The sequence below is a fragment of the Tasmannia lanceolata genome, unplaced genomic scaffold (genome assembly GCF_043159265.1).
Source record: "Tasmannia lanceolata isolate RefF3 unplaced genomic scaffold, GAP_Taslan_0.1 ptg000037l, whole genome shotgun sequence".
Classification (NCBI taxonomy): domain Eukaryota; kingdom Viridiplantae; phylum Streptophyta; class Magnoliopsida; order Canellales; family Winteraceae; genus Tasmannia; species Tasmannia lanceolata.
The window spans coordinates 51130383-51148360 of NW_027518714.1; the positions used below are offsets into that span (position 1 = coordinate 51130383).

The 17978-nt window shown below is 36.3% G+C and overlaps 1 protein-coding gene across 1 annotated transcript; it reads right to left on the minus strand.

Annotated features, from left to right (window-relative positions):
• Positions 1-10662: 10662 nt before the first annotated feature.
• LOC143860821 (nucleoside diphosphate kinase 2, chloroplastic-like) lies at positions 10663-16607 on the minus strand. The gene is made up of 7 exons (XM_077371651.1): positions 16319-16607; positions 16155-16211; positions 15655-15741; positions 15417-15497; positions 15209-15321; positions 15048-15097; positions 10663-10937 (listed from the first exon to the last, which is right to left on the minus strand). The coding sequence occupies exons 1-7, from the start codon at positions 16553-16555 to the stop codon at positions 10870-10872; spliced, it is 693 nt and encodes a 230-aa protein (XP_077227766.1). The 5' UTR covers positions 16556-16607; the 3' UTR covers positions 10663-10869.
• Between the last annotated feature and the right edge of the window lie 1371 nt (positions 16608-17978).

Sequence of the window (17978 nt, forward strand, 5' to 3'; positions counted from 1 at the left end):
AGACATTCATACAGTGATCGACCCTATAAACAGTTAGTTGGAATAGCCACATGGAGTATTGGAGAAGATAATCAATTAGGGCAAAAATTTTCCTGAATTTTTTCCCATCTTTATTATTTTTCCATTGCTTAATAATCTCCTTTTAGGTATAACTCTCAAGCTAAAATCCTTAGAAAATTTTACTTGTAATAGTTTTTATCTAGAAAAAAATGGTCTAGAAACTTTGGAGAAGAAAAAAATAAGGAAAATTTTTCCATTATGCCAAACATGCCCTAAATATCTCTGTGGAAGCTAGAGTTCAAGTCAGGGTTGAGACTGCTGTATGTGATTCTTAAATTCTATACACCTAGGGATGTCTTTTATCTTCTGCACAACCCATTTCTTGTGTATGAAGTTAAACAACAATATGATGATAATATATAGAAGCAATTCTGAAAGGGCTTCTGGGATTCCTATGAGATAAGAGGATGAAAAAGTGAGAACTTGTGAGAAAGAGTTTATAAGTTCATGTTTGTGTGTGTGTGTGTGTGTGGAGCATTTGATTAGCCACACAATGTCGTTGTGATTGAACACTGTGGTCTATTCGGAGCACCTTTGGTGGAGAAGCACAAGAAGAACAAAAAGATTAGCACCTGGTTTTACCAATATTGATGATTGGTAGTATAAAATGATGATCTCTCTCTTGCAAGTATCATACATTTCCCTCTGTAAGCAGACCATGGTTTAGACTCTACTACCGTTATTTGTCATGTTATTAGTATCAACAGCATTAATTTCCAGGCCTCTCACGGTCTATTAAGGAAAAAGCTGGCCACAGTAAACATTATGTGTTGGTAAGTTGGATATCAACAATGGTAGTATTGAATCGCAATGTCGTTTGAACTGCTTCAAACTTGGCAATTTTCTATTAGTGAAGTTAAAAAGAAAGAGAAGGAAATAAACAAGATTGCATAGAATAGGGCATGACTCAAAAGGGATTTAGATTAGAAATATTTTTTTCTTGTTTAACACATGATTTAAATTCTCTGTGTCAATCATTGATGTTATGAGTGTGACTCTTCTACTGAATACCTAAAGGGTGGTTTCTGAACAATGAAGATACAAATCACAAACTATGCAGTTCACCATTTGTTGTCACATGTTATGTGATCTCTACATTAGTTTGCAACCCATGGATTATCTGGACCCTCTAAAAGGATTTGTGCCCCCCTTTACTTGTGATATTTCATGCATAAGTGGAGTTATAATTTAGCCATCCTGGAATGTTGGAACTGGGGCTATTCTTAAAATAATTTTTCTGAATTTGAATGCTGGTAGTTAGGGGAGATAAAAAGATAAAGATCAAATTCACTTTAATCTAAGTAAGCAAATAAACTAGAATACAAATATAAAATGAGAAATAAATTCTTTTGGAATTGCGTAGCTTGCAAGCTTTTGCTACTTCCTGCCTATGTTATGTTGCTACTTATGACTTACTTTGATTATATGTTTTGGATAAACTAATAGAAAATCACAAACTATATACCAATACAATTCATGAGTAATTGTAAGCTATCTTCTCTCTTGTAACCCAATCCTGAAAAATTTTCTACTGACTTGATTTTATGTTCTTATTTGTAGAGGTTACACTTTAGAAACTTAGACTTGGTTCTCGACGCTCTTTATGCTCATCTGCAGAGGGCTCAAAGGCGGAGGCCCCACAGACTGCATTAAATGCTTCTCCCATTTCATCTACCAGTAGTGAAACAACCCAGTTATTGGAACAAATGGAAGAAGACTCTTCATGTTAATTTAAATTGTATTATATCGGCATTTATCACAGATTGGTATGTTCCTGTAAAATGAGATTGTTTGTATGCATGTACGTCTTATGTAGCTTTTAGATAATGTTCTTTTGAACTTTCCGTAATATATCATTATGCCATTGTCATTTCATAAGGAAATGCATTGAGATCATTTACTTTGGCTCTCGCTATTGTATATAATGTTTCCACTTTTTCTGGCATTTCCACATCTTTGTTTGTCTTCTCCTAAAATGACAGCATTCTCCTAAAATGACAGCATTTCTACGCCTTTTGTCTGTCTTTTCTTTTTCAGGAATGGGTTGAAAACATCAATTCCCTTTAAGTTCTCTACTAAACTAATTGTTGTTTGTAGAGGGGATTCTATTTCTTTATAATTAAAAAAAAATGTCTATCAGTTTTCCACAAATTGAAACTTCCAAACTTGGGGAATACTTGCCTTGATGACTTTGTGCTGGACTCCGAAGGCTGTGTAAGCTTTCTTAATTGTAGCAAGATTTAAACATTATTTTGATATTTTATTATGATCTCCCACAAATGACATTTGGGATTTGATTGGTTAGCACTTACAAGTCATGATCGTAGTACCTTTCTTCGTCTCCATGTCATGTATGTGGGCTTATTGTATGGTGCAATCAGGTGATTACTGCATTTCACAACATGATCTAATGCAATTTGTCAAATACAATAATTAATACCATTTTATCTAGTGACTGATGTGTCATCCATATCAATTTGTCTCACTTGATCTCCTTCTATAAGCCCAATGAAGGGTCAAACTAGATGTAGAAATATGCAAAACATTCCAAAACTCTAAAGTTGAATAGAAGTCTTGGACAGATCTTAAAGTGTATATGGATGTGTAGATATTACAGGAGTTTTTAGAGTATTCTTGAGGGTCCTTTGTAGAGAAATGTAGGAAGAATTCTAGTAAATCTAGTCTCTCAATGTTGTTAGATGAGTGAGAGACAGCATTAACTTCTCGTAGAGATTTGAGGATGCTATCTTCTATGGTTTGTTTTTTCGTTCGTTTGCTTTTTAAGATCTGTTCAATAACTTTGTTTGCTTCACTCTTCTGTTTAATGAATCTCCTTTAGAAAAAAAAAAAAAAAAAAAAGGTCTATGAGGTTCTAGGACGGTCTTGAACCATTAGATGATTGCCATATAGTATGATCATGATCAAGACCATCAGCGTAGGAGGGGCAATATAGGGATGGACTCTTTATTTCTATAGAGCAAGTCTTCTTCCTATTCTCTCTTGTGTGCTTTCTGCAGCGAGAGTCTAAGGCCATGTTTGGCAGCAAGGAATTCTTTTTCATGATAAATTAGTCTCTCCAAGGCATGAAATAGAGATAGGGTGGGTGAGAGGAGGAAAGAGATTTGAGAGTGCAAATTGAGATGAGGATGAAAAGTGGTAAAAAATCAGGAAAAAGTCTTATCGGATTTTGAGTATAGTTTTTTTGTTTTCTGATTTTTAGCCCCTTCTCACCACTTGGAGTTTCCCTATATTTTGTTTCCTGATTTTAGCCACATCTCCCACTTAACCCCACTCTCATCACTTAGGGCAAGTTTGGCTACCATGAATTTTTTTTCAATGATAAATCGGGGGTCTCCAAGTGGAGATGGGGTGAAGTGGCTAAAAATCAGGAAACGTCTCCAGTAGTGAGAAGGAGTTTCACTGCCGGAGACCCAATTCCCCCCATCTCCACTTGATCTCCACTTGATCTCCACTTGGAGACTCCCTATTTATCATGAAAAATATTTCATTGTGAAAAAAATTTCATTGTAGCCAAACGTGCCAAGACACCATTTTATCAGGAAAAAAAAATTCATGGTAGCCAAACTTGCTGTGTGTCATTCTTACCTTTGGTACAAGGCTTAAGCACTAGATCTAAGTGGACTTGGGGTAACACGGGGCATTACAAAAGTGTCACAGCAGTGTGAGGCTGATAATTAATGGGCCTCTGACAGTTGGTATGAGAGTGAGGTTTGCTACTTCTTGAGCAGTGAGCTGCTATCTTTGTAGACAACTAAAGCAAAATGTCAAATTCCGAGGTCGCTACAATGGAGCATGTTGGAGGGAAGTGTCTCACAAACAGTGATAGAATATGTGAGATCCAGCCGTAGATTTTAGTGTATATCTCACCGTTGGATCATCTTGTGGTTGATTAGGATAGCAGGTTAGGTGGGGGCAAGTTAAATAAATAGGGATATTATATTTGTGAGGAATGATAGAATGAAGGGCGAGATATACACTAAAATCAGCTTCAAGGGCACCCTTGCAAAAATCAGCTTCAAGGGCACCCCTGTTGGCTGATTTTTTTAAATTCAACATGGTGATGCGCCTAAAAAAGTGGGATGGAGCCTAAAAAAGTGGAAACCGTGTTTTTGGTAGTTTTTGGATTGGCGTATGGGGTTTGGAGGGGGTATGGGGTCTTCATTAGCATTGGTAGTGTTTCAAAAGAGGGGTCTATACCATATACAAATTGAAACCTGTGGGGGTGTAGTTGGTGACTTTAAAAGTCATGGTTAGAGTTGAAAAATGTCAGAAAGTTGAGGGGATGTTGCTGTATTTTTCACTTTATTTTTTTTTGTTTTTCCATCTTATTTCTCTTTCGTTTTCTTCCTTTAACTTAAATTCGTGCATGGTTTTTTGAATTTTTAATTCTTTATTTCTTTGTCCCCTTATACTTCTTCTTGCTCGAACTTTAAATCAAACCTTTTTAGAGATTTTGATGTATTGTTATATTTCTTCTCCTCTCAATGAAAAAAATATGAGATATTTTACATTATATTGAAGATATTCAACAAAGAACCTGTCATTTGGGTTTCGGTCACAACCATGACAATCTCTGCGAGACATTATTTGGAAATCAATATTTGTGGCAACTTCCTTCACTGTCGCTGCTCCTCGACGATGCTCCGACAGCAGCGAGACACCCCTCCCTTCCTCCCTCTCTCTCTTTCTCTCTCTCTCTCTCTTAAAACTTGTTCTTGAAGATGATGGATGTATTTTGTATCCAAAACTCAAATCCAAATCAAAATACAAATGCATCATGTATCCAAACGGGCCCTTAAGGTTTAAAGTCAAGGAGCTATGGATCAATACAATTGAATTGGAGCTAAAATGAACATCATTGAAGCATGTGAAATCCATGAAGATGGAAGAAGCTTGAAGATGTAATGTGTTGAAGATCTTAAGTCAAGTCTTTTACCATTTTAGAATTTAAAATCAAACCCCCACTTAGATTTCATCAGAGGCATCAAAGGGTGGTTCATCAAAGGGTGGTTAACATGAACATAATAAAGTTAAATTATAGTGTGCCCACCAGAGCAAGTGTAAAATGGTGAGGAACAACCGAATCTTCCTAAACAAAAGTAGGGGATTCTATCATATCGTGTTTGAAGTAAAACTTTAACTGATTGCTTGGATAAAGGCTAAGTGTGGACTTCCCTATCTAGTAAGTGTGGACTTCCCTATCTAGTTAGCATCATCATTAGGAACTGGAATCAGGTGATGTCGGAAAAAAAAAAAAAAAAAACAATTCCTGTATCAAACCTATGTGGTCCCTCTCCCCCCTTCGGATGGCTAAAGCTTAATTTCGACGGTAGTTCGTTAGGCAATCTGGGATTGGCGAGCTTTGGCGAGATAATCAGAGACCCGGATGGTAGAATCATAATGACATATGCGAGTTCGGCGGGGATTTGCGACGCAAATGAAGCTGAAGCGAAGGGCCTCTTATTTGGATTAAAGTGGTTTGCAAGGAACAATTTTGGGCCGCTGATGATCGAGGGCGATTCAAGCAATGTCATTGCATGGGAACAAGGGAGATATGATGGTCCGTGACGTCTATATCAAATTATAGACGAAATCAGATATTTGATTCGAGTTTTAAAACCACTGCTTAACAACAAGCACCGATCTACAAACTCAAATGCAGATGCTTTGGCTAAGGCGGGAGTTTTCTTAATGGAGCTAAGGGTAGTATATCATTCTACGGATGAGAATGCGATGTAATTCTGTTTGATTTTTGGGGCCATTTGGTGCCCATGCACTCTGTACTGTTTCAACTTGTGGGACATCTTGTCCCCTGATTTCTAATAAAATTCGTGACCTTAAAAATAAATAAAAAATGCTGGCCCCCACACATACTATGCTTTGGTCTAAAGTGTTAAGCCACATCCTGTCAAAACAAAGCATGAAGTATAAAGAAAAGGCATAATATTTTTTCTTGGAAAGAAAGCGAATGATAATGGAAAGAAAGCTGCTTAGTATAATATAGAGAGATAGATTGAGAACCGTTCCATAGGCAACAAGCATTGATGATCGTGTGAGATATGCAAGACTAGAGTGGATAAAAATTTATAATAATGAGATGAGAGGTGCCTTGTATGGCAGAGGAAAGGTAACTACATGCGGCCTATGGTGATGAAAGATTAACATATGTTTTGAGTAGAGGAAAAAGGGTTTTGCAGCTCTCTGTCTCTCTTTCAATCTTCCACCTGTGTTGAATGGGGAGCAGATTGGCCGTTTCACTTCTTTTGAGCGTGCGCGTGCGTGTGTGTGTGTGAGGGGGGGGGGGGGGGGGGGGGGGGGGGGCCGTGGGGTGTGTGGTTCTCTTTTGGGTTAGCCATAAAGGTAGATTTTTCACAAGAAGGAACGGTTGGGTATTGAACCCTGTACATGATGTGAGCTCTGGTACCATGTGAAACAACCAATTAGTCCAAAAGCTTAAGCTGTTAATTAGAGATGGCGGGCTGGATAATTTTACATTGAATAAACCCTTGGGATTGGTTATCCTGCTTGTATTATGTCCCTACCCATTGGCCTACCCATTGGCGTAAGAACATAGCAAGCCTATCCAAGGATAAAATAAACCCTGCATTGTGGTCCTGATGGACAACAGTCTCTTCGGCTTTGTTTTGTTTTGCATTTTAAGAATATCAATAACTAGAGTGAGTCATAATTCTCTGCATTGTTGATGAAGTGACTAAATTCTCATTCAGTTATTATAGAATAATAGCTCGAGAAAGGCCCAATGGGGCTGCTTGATTACAGGATAATCTAACCTTAAATAAGGCCGAGTCCCAGATTGCCTGTTCTCATGGATAAATTGTCCTGAATTTTATACTAGGGGTGTTCTGGGATTTTGCCTTTTTAAGGAGTTTTTATTTTTTTTCATTTTTTGGCCCCCTGTAGGTGAAATTCCAACATTTTTCTTTTTCATGTCAAAATCAGGTTCTTAAATAATGGTTATCCATAATGGGGTAAAACAAAGTTTACTTCCGAACCAAATTAACGGGTTGTTTCTTTTCGGTAAATGAAATTTTAGGCCATTTTGGCATAAGATTTTCAAAAAGCCAAGAGTTTACAAAAATAAAAATAAAGGAAATGATAAATGCACCCCTTTTCATCACTTGAGACACCGAGAAGCAGTGTATCAATGACTGCAGAGCGGCTGATGTGCTTCACGTCAGAAATCCGAAATTGGGATTTTGGTATTTAGCAAAAAATGGGATTTTGGGAAATTTCGGTTTCGGTCCCCACCGAAATCCGAAATTTTGGATTTCGGTCGAAATTTAAAACCATGCTTCTACTACATAAAGAATGAGGAAAATACCAAAGCCTCATGTAAAATAACAAAACACCCACAACAAGACAAAATATTAAATTAAAGAAAAAAAAAGCAGTGGGTGATATAAATGAACATACAAGAGCAAAATAGTTATAGTTTACCTCAAAGGATGAAGCTTGCATTCTTATACCATTGAAGAGGCTTATTACACACTATGAAAAATAGAGTTTTCATTTTTTTTAAGTCGGTAAAGAGTCTTCACTTGAACCATACTCTATACATTAGAAAAGTTCCCGAAAAAATGCCAACACAAAAAGAAAATGTAAAAGAAAAGACTTTTACAACTTAAAATCCATGGAATTTATCGAAAGTCATAGCAACATTAAAAGAAACATTTAGGGCAACTTTGGCAACCTAGATAAAAACCTTGGAATTTTATGTTTGAGAGAGAGAGAGAGTGGAATTTGAGAAGCGAGGGTGACAGTGACGTAAGAATGGCGCACAACTAACGGATAGAAGACATCCAAGTAAAGGAATACGAAAAATAATTGTGGGGCTTGGAAGCCAACCCACGTTCTCAGAAGAAACTCTAAGAATCAAGTGAAAGAACCTAACTTGATTCTGCTTTCCAGAGGGAATTTTTCTTAAATAGTTAAAAATATGAAAACAAATGCCAAAAAAATCAGAAATTGTTAGAAAATTAGAGAAGTTTGAAGAGTTTAAAAGAAGATTAGAGTATATCTTAGTTGGTGGGAAAGTGTGTAAATGATGTTTGTAAGAGAAGGGTGAAAGAGAAGAGTGTGGAAAAACTATGGTTAATGGGGTATATACAGTGGCGTAAATGCTTGTGGATGCGAAAAAGATGGAAAATACCCTTCCAACGACTATAAAACGGTCATAAACAGTCATAAAATTAGGGTAGAATGGTCCAAAAACAGTCCCAACGGCTATAATGGCATTCCCGTAATTTTTTTATATTTTTTCTACCTTCTCAGACAATTTTGGCCGAAACGGGCCGAAAAGGACCAAAACGGATCGAAACGGAACAAAATCCGGAACGAAACAAATTCCGACCGGATTTCGTTCGGAAACCGAAATTTCAGCCCGTTTCAGCCGAAACGGAATGAAATATACAACTTAGGAAAGAACACATTCTTCACTAACTCTTCTTTTCATTCAATACGTTTCAAAACAAAAAAAAAAAACAAAACTCTTTCAAAACTCCCCATAACTCCTGTAATACTCAACTCAACTAAGCCTTGATACCAAACTAGTTGGGTCGGCTAACCTCCTCTTATAATAGTGAGTAAAATGAATTTCTCCAATTTTGGAAGGGAAACAAAACCAATATAGAATTTATCCTATATTAAAGTAAATTAAGTAGCACAAATTCACCATAATGGTTATTGTATTTTTTCTGTTTATTTTTTCTACAGCCTGCAGTCGATCTGTCCAAATTGACGAACGGAATAAGAAGAAGAAAGAAAGAAAGAAAAGGTATGTAGACTTCGATCTACTCCCATCTCTTGACCTAAGCCTTTATTGAATAGATCTACCATAGATACTTAAACCCCTCTTCAAGTTGGCTGTGTTATGTCCTTGTTATGGACTCTTTGGAAAATAAACGGGCTGTTGAATGTTACGAGGATGTTAGAGATGTCAAGGATTTGAAGAACTTCCTATGGCAAAGGCAACAATATTTTAAGGCTATTAAGGGTTGATGATGAGGAAGACAGGGTGTGTACATTCACCATTACCTCGTTGACGATGTTATCTAGAAATTAGTAAGTGGATGTGTAGATCAATAGGATGACTACAAGAGCCTTAGTGGACGTAGGTGTGACTCACAACTTCGTGTCAAAGGAAGAGGCCAAGCAATTAGGTATTTAACTTGCAAAGGACACTATGTTGGTATAAGTTATAGATTCGGAGGCTAAAATCACTAGCGTGGTCAAAAGGCGTGAAGTTAAAAGGTTGAAGGATTGAAGGATGGATGTGTATCATCGAACTCACTACAATTTTGACGGATGACTACTAGTGATCTTGGGAGTGAAAATGCTTTGCGCAGTAAATGTAATTCGCATGTCTCATCTTGGAGTGATAAGCATTGTGGGCACATGGTCCCTATTGTACACATGGAAAAGAGTAAGGTTGGGAGGGTGCCCCATCCTTACAATTGATTGGTGGCCTATGATAGGAGTGAACCTGGTTACGTAGATTGGATGCTCAGTGTTCAAATCAATCAATGACTCAATTGGAGAATCGAGCACCACGATGGAAAAATCAACAAAAAAGGCGCGATGGAGACGATGATAAAATGAGGTAGTGGATTGTCACGGGATGACAATAGGTGTCACTTGATCCACTTTTATATGACTAAAAGAAGCTCAAACCATTCTTAGAGGTAGGAATATAGAAGATTCCAAAATAGTAGAACACTTGTTCAAGACTTTGGGAGACGTATAGAAACGTGCAGACATATATGGGATTTGCTAGGGACTTTCACAGAGAGGCATTTCGCGGCTGGCTGTTGTAGTTCATGGTGTGGATGTGAGTGCAGGTCTACGGGTTGCAGTTCGTGTGAAGAGGACAACTTGTGCAACCTAGGATTTTTTTGCACTTTCTTTTTCTGTATGGTTGTTCACATTTTTGGTATCTATGATTTTTTCGACGTACTGCTCTGGATTTCTGCAGGTTGTAGTTCATCTAGGTATTCTAGAGTTTTTCTGTAATTTTTTTTATTTTCTGAACAAGTGCTTTCTTATTTGGTATGTATGATTGATCTTCAAAAAGATCTTTTGAATGACCACCCTACATGTATACATCTGCTGCCCAGAAATTTTAAGGGTGCCAATATCAACCACATTTTTGAAATTTTGTATATAAATTTGTTAGTTTAGTCTCAACTCAACTCAACTCAACAAAGCCTTTGTCCCAAGCTAGTTGGGGTCGGCTAAATTTGTTAGTTTAGTAACTATGGAAATGATATGGAGACAAGCTTGTTTTAGGATTGTCTCATCCCTAATGATTCCATGTGTAATAAATTAACGGTATGTCATTTAAAAAAAGTGTATTTATGTCATGAAAAAACATGGAGGGCTGCTAGGGACCTCTCTGAAATGGGGCTGTCTTCCTAGCAGCTCTCTACTAACTATTGTCAGTCTCCAAGAAACAATTTTTAATGTGTCAGACTGTCAGTGGTGACATCAAGTGTTCCAGAGTTTGGCGTCTATTACTGTGATTTCCAAACATGGCCTTAAATTGGAGTGAAGCAAAACACAAAATTGACATGAAGTTATAGAATTTTGAATAGCTTCTCTTAAATAATGTACGATGCCTTCACAGAGTGATGGAAAGGCCTCTGAAAAATATTTTCATCTCACTTTACTGTTTTGTTCGAAACCACAACGGAAAGAATAATTTTACCTTGGAAAAATTTGCTTAAGAGGTCTTCCAAATTGCTTTTTTGATCATTGAGCACTTGGTTAAGCTCACTCTCTAAGCCAAGATGCTTGAGCTTGTTTCCATTGACACAATTCACCTTCTTTGAACCACAGAGCTGTAAAAAAGGAGTGGGATGGGAATTACCTTCTAATACAACCACACAATAGAATATTACAATACTAGACTTAAGAAGAAAAAAGTTTAATCAATTAATGTATAACATATTTAATACATCATATAATGCAATAATACAGGTACAGCAAGTGTGGATACTCATGTAAATATTCTCTTGCAACCATGTAACCCCAATGTTTTGATAATGTATTAAGAATTTGGGACAAAAAATTTTGAATTTGTAACTGAGGAAGAGTAACGGACCTTTGTACATACCCTTCTATAAAAACCAAACTTTGCACATTATTTCTAAAACCTACATAAGTAGATGTATCCTAGCATATTCCAAAAATATAGAATGTCATACTCATACCCTTCTTATTCTGATTTGGTTCCCTTTTTTTTCTTTTTCTTTTTCACAAACCATACCCACTGTCGCCACCCAACATAGCCATCTCATACCATAAATAGTTTCCTGATTATTGCTGATAAAGATGCTAGAATGTAAACGGCAGTACCCATTGAAGAAGTCCACTACTATAGGATACAAAAGTTAAAACGTATAAACGTTTATCATTGCTTTCTACAGAATATCACTATCATTCCAGGTCTTAAGAAAAGCATTTTTCTTACCTCCGTATAATCACATGTCATGCCCAATCAATGAAAGGCAATTAAACTATTAGTTACTACCCAACCCAAGTTAAAAAACCTTATAAGGAATCCCTATCATAGACAATTTTGCTCATAGCATTTAAAAGAATGCAGTTGAATGGTACGTTTCAACACATCCCACTTCAGCACCTATTATGCATTTAAAATATTAACCAAAAGACATAAGAATTATAAGAAGTGTACAATCAAGCCTATCAATGTTGAATCTATTATTGCAAGTTAGCCACGATGAGTTATCAATGATGAGTGGTTTGTTTCTTCTCTTTTTTATATAGGTAAACTGGGACCATGGTTTTAGATCTCCACAAAAACTGACAATAAATAACCAAAATGTTTCCGTTTCCATCCTCGTTGAAATGCATAACGAAACTCAAACCATAAGTGTATTAGTGGTATACTATATCAGTACGTATTATATAATTATATTTATATGAATTGCATGTGAATTGTGGTGTACAAATTATGCATAAATATTTATATGAATTACATGTGAAATGTGGTATGTACTGAATTATCAAACATGCTCAACAATGCATGTTACTAGGTGTTTGATGTTGTTAAACCATTATGGATGATTGTCTTGCTTATGTGATGGTTTCTAAGTGTGTATCTATGCTTATTCTAGCATTTCCTGAAATTTCATCTTAAAATTCTATAATTTCCATATGTTTTCGTGATTTTACAAGATTTCGACCAAAATTTCCAATCAAAACCAAAACGTTTCAGTTTTCATGTCAACTGAAACTGAAACCAAAACTGAAATTTAAAACTTTGGCTGGGAATGAACATGTGACCTCACATTCACAACATGAAGCAACTTCCAATTTAGCTAGGGGTTCAATTCTTGCAGTAACTATTGTAGCCTCTAGTTACGTAAGTGAAAAAAGCTAGGATGTGGAAACAAAAGCTTGTATGAAGGGCATCGAGGAGTTAGGAAAGAAGCTCCTCGACAATTTTAATTAAAGCACTTAAAAGAGATTCCAAGTATGTAATAAAAGCCCTAGCCAAGAAGTGGAAACTCCTCTTACCTGGACTTTTTGGCAACTGCAAACCATTAGTCAAGTATAAAGGCAGTGATAACAATTAGAGTATAAACATGAGGACTTTGAGGAGGTATCAAGTACTTGGTGCCATTCAGGAAGAAAAAAAAGGTTAACAAGTACTTGGATGGTTAGGTCCATATCAAATTACAAATTGGAAAGAAATCCTAGGTGGAATGGAAATATAATAGGTTGCAAACATGGATTGCCATATTTTTACCAAGACATATTGTCCTAAATATCAGATTTTTGCAAGAGATGCATGATACCAGACTGCCATACACTCCATTAGATCCTATAACTATATTTTCATCGAAAAACATAATGCAAATTGGCTTGATATACTATGATACGCCATGTGCGTTTCACAGGTGTCTTTGGATGTGACATGATTCACAATTCTGGGTTATAAAACCCATTTTCTCCAATTCCTATTGCATTTAAAAGCTAAGCAAGAGGTTATTGGCCAATTTTGACATCTCTCTTTCAAAATATTTGATAGAACACTTCATGTTACCCTCTGATTGGAGAACCAAATCAGAGGAGTGTTAGAGTTGCTTAATTATTATTATTTTTTTTAATTTTATTTTTTTTAATTCTAAAATTCCTTTGACTCTCCTGAGTTATGACCACATAAACCGAGCACTTGGTCGCGTTGTGCCGAATAGACTAGGACTTACTGTTTTTTTAATGATGGGACAATTTATATCTTACCTAAATGCTATTATGTGAGCTATTTATATCTTACATAAATACTAAAACCCTAATTCTCTTAAAAGGCAATTTATAGGTCTTACAAGGGGGCGTATGTAGGATTGAGACCATTGATCATGTACAGCATCACAAGACGACACGCATGGTCTTCTTCCCATCCTGAATGGACATCACATGTGTAAGATAAAGGAATCCAAAAAATCAATGTTTTATTGTTCTTAGCAGAAGCCTACATGATGCTTGTGGATCAAGGGGCCAGGATCATCTGATGAAGGTGATCTCAATGCCATTTGGCCAGTCTTATGGTTGCTTGGATTAATGGATCCAAACAAGTAAACAAGGTAGAAGTGTGGCCCAATAAGTATTTTTTTAGGAGGAGCTTGAGTATAGAGTTGACAAATGAGGGTAGTTCGAGAAGATCTACAGGATCTATCCATTTCACAAGTGATACATACTGAGGGTGGACCACCATGATGTAATTTCATTCCATTGTGTTGGTAAAATCTAATTTGTTTTTCTATTACCTAGTTTGCATAGATTATCGTTCCCCTAATCCTTATTTTCTACATTATTCTTTTGTGTTTTTCATGTGTTTCTATCACAAATCATGACTTGCTTGACTCGGCTGTGAAGTGCCAAGTCTATTAGGATTTGCCTCGGATGCTTTTTGGCATACGTTCACATTTTAAAATACTGGATCAAATGGTTGGAGAGGGATGAGAGAGATTTTCTTTTGCCATTGATTCAGAGAGAGCAAAATATATATGGGTGGCAAGTGCAAGAACAACAGAATTGAAAAGGAAACGAAGCTTAAGAAAAAAAGTGCTCTTTTAATGTGCTCTTTTACAAAATAAGTGCTCTTTTAATGTAGAAGCTATAGGAAAAGGGAACAAATGATAAGCTTTAATTGAAGGACAACATGGAACAAACAAAGTTTAACCATGGTTCCATGTTAACAAGGACAGAACCAAGGTTAACCAAGTGTAGGTTTAGAATGAAAACTCTAAACAAATGCGAGTTTGAGGTTTAACAAAAAGGTAGGGTGGTTGGGTTCTTTTCAACTCCTCTATAAGAAATCAAATACAGTTACTTATTCTCCTTGTGCTTGTTGAATCACGAGGACTATTGGATCAACAAGGACTACCCTTCATATCAAATTGAAAATTCTGATTAATTTTTGTTGCCACATAAACAATAATTTTCTATAAATCCTGGATATGTAGTGGTGGTTGTTGAATAACTGACCTTCGTATCAAATTGAAAATTCTGATTAATTTTGATCGCCACATAAACAATAATGTCGATGAATTCTGGATATGTATGGTTGGTTGTTGAATAAATGTTCTAGACATCTTTTCAATTTGACTTTACTACTTTCTCATCCTCATAGTCAATGATGTTTAAAGTTTAAACACACCTCCAATTACAAGATTTATACTTTTTTAAGCCTAAAATGCAAATATGCAACTGGTTAACTGCAGATCCTTCCAAGCTTGGTCAAGATATGTTTAGAAGCGCATGCACCACATGATGTGAATGATGAGCCAAATGAACTAATTCTACGTAAAATATTATGTGTAACATCCATATTGAGGAAATTAAAAATATTTAATTGAAAAGCAAGAAACATGGGGAAATAATAATATTTCATATTGTAGGGATATTAGTGTTGTAGATCTCACCTATTTCACGCATGCCATTCTCGGGGCTATCACTACCATGAACAACATTTCTGCAGAATAGTTCATCATAGCAATCCAAGAACTTATGAAATATGCTTACAACCCATCTCAATTAAATATTAAATGAATAGATAGGAAGGAAAAAATGTTCAAGTTCTAACCTTCCTGTTTGAACTGCAAGATCTCCTCGTATGGTACCCGGTTCAGCTTGAAGAGGATTTGTAGCACCTATAAGCTTGCGTGCCGATGCCACAACACCAACACCCTCCCAAGCCTTCCTTGCCAACAAAAAGGATATCAGAAAAGGGAAAATTAAACAATTCTATAAATTTATCATTTTGTGAATTCAATAGATGACAAGAATCTTACCATACACACAACTGGGCCCGAGGTGATGTAATTAATCAGCTTAGGAAAGAAAGATTTGGCCTTAAGATCTTTGTAATGCTCCTAAAATCACCAAATAAACATCAAAACATTGGGCCATACATCAAATAAACACAGAAATGACTTTTTTTCTCTCTTTTTTTTTTTTCTGAAAGGAGTTATTTTGATTATAACTAGTCAGATAAATCAGATGAATAGAAACAGGATTTTGGAGCCAAACCTCTGCCAATTCCTTGGGACATTGGAACAGCTTCAAACCCTTCAGTAAAAATCCTTTCTTCTCAAAACGAGAAATTATCTCTCCAACCTAAACCAATCCAACCCAAGTACATAAGATTTATAAAAGATCACAAAACCCCAGAATTTTTATTTTCTTTTGGGTTTTTACTAAGGCCTTGTTTGGACTGCAGGAATTTATTGGAAAAGTTTGGAAAGCAAAATTATTTCTGAAATTTCCTACTTTTCTTACAGACCAAAAAAAAAAAGGATAGTATGAAGTAGGAACAAACCCTATAAAATATTTATTCATAGACCTTCAATTTATGATGATATCCCACTAAATTAACCATAACCATATTATTTCTCTCTAAATTGTGCAAAAAAAATTCCCAAGAAAAAACTTTCCCAGAAAAATTTTCATCAGAATTTTTTTTCTTGCAATCCAAACAGGGCCTAAATGTTACAGATATTAAACAGAAATTAGAGGGAGAAAGAAAGTACCAGCCCTCTCTGAACCCCATCAGGTTTTACCATAATGTATGTCTCTTCAACATCTTCCTGAAATACAAGTCAAGAGGTAAGTAGAGAAAAGTTTAAACAGTCTTATTTTTCTTGTTTATAAAACAAGGAAAACAGTTGAATGAGGTGAAAGAGAAATGTCTAACCATGGAAGCAACCAAGTGGGGAAGGAAGATGTGGGTTTTGCTCTTCTTGGTTCGAATTTTAACATGGTTAAGAAGAGGAGAACAAGAGAGGAGGGAAGATGGGTGGAATGATGAAAGGTATTGGGTGCGTAGGCTAAGCTTTTGGGCGCAGGATAAGCTACCATTCCTTTCTAGTCTTCCACCATGAAGATGAGATGAAATGTTGGGGCTTCCTCCATAAACAGCTAAAGCTTCCATTTTTGTCTCCCTCAGTTTACAGTCTGAAATTGATCCATTTTTATGAGGGGGCAAGGTACCAAAACCTCCCCCATTTTTAAATAAAGGACCAATTACCAATGGGGGACAAACATTAGGCAGAATTATCAACTGGACCCAGGCTTTTCAGAAATTACGAATGGGGGACGAAATATGTACGGATGGAAAATTGGGGTCGAAAATGCCCTTTGCCTTTCTTAAAGACCACGTTGCTTTTACTTTTGTACTTTTACCTTTTCCCTCTTGTTTACTGTATCATTTTCTACTTTGGGGGTTTTTTAACGTAGCATTGGACGTGGGAAAACTCAACAAACACGTGAGTAGTATTTTTGCAATGTTTTTGTTTTCTCATATCTGTATTATCTTGTTTAGGGTTTTGTATTTTGTTGATCTCTAATGATTTGTAGTGGAAAACCCTTTTTGAGAGTTGAAAACCCGATTTCAGGTGGCTACCCTATTTTGAGGTTTTGTTTTGAGAGTTGCAAACCCTGTTTAGATATTTAGTAAGCCCCATTTAGATACTTGAAAACTCCTCTTTTATAGGCCTTAAAACCTTTAACAAACCCCTTTTGGAGAGTTAAAAACCCCTCTATTATAGACTTTAGAAGCTTTGAAAACCCTCTCCTAGAGAGTTGAAAACCCCTGTTTATATATAATCCAATTTAGATAATGGATAACTCCCTTCATAGATTTGAAAAGCCCCGTTCTATAGTCTTGAAACCCATCTAGATACTTGATACCCCCAATTAATCACATGATAAGCCTTTTTGTCCTTGAAAACCCTCCCTTAGATATCTGTTAACCCCAATTTAGGTACTTGATAATCCCTTTGGGACCTGAGAAGCCCTCTATAGACACTTGAAAACCCCAATTTAGTTACTTGATCAGCCCTATTTTAGACTTGAGCCCCCCCTAGCCAACCATGTTTATTGACTTCATAACCCTCCTTCTTGAGACTTTAAAACCCCCATTTAGAGTGTTGACAACCCTGTTTAGAGATTTGAAAACTCCCTTTTTTCAACATTGTTCTTCTGACATCTTGTGTGTCTTTGCAGGTGTTTAAAAAAACCGAAACAATGGTTTCTCTTCTTTTACACTATGATGGAAAATTGAAGGATGAAGTTTCGTGGGAATATATCGGTGGGAGGATGTAGACACCCCATTTTGTTTTGTTTTAATCAACAAATAAATTAGTGTGTTAAATCCATGTGAGAACCCCCTCTATCATTGATTTATATGTTTTAGGTCATTAATATCTTGATCTGACTTTACGGATCATCAATCGGGACAAAATAAGCTAGGGTCACTTCATAGCCCGGACCCTGATTCCATTCCGAGACCCGATTTCCGTAAATCGTTAGATCAATGGCAGATCATGACCTGGGTCTAACCATCCAAAACCACC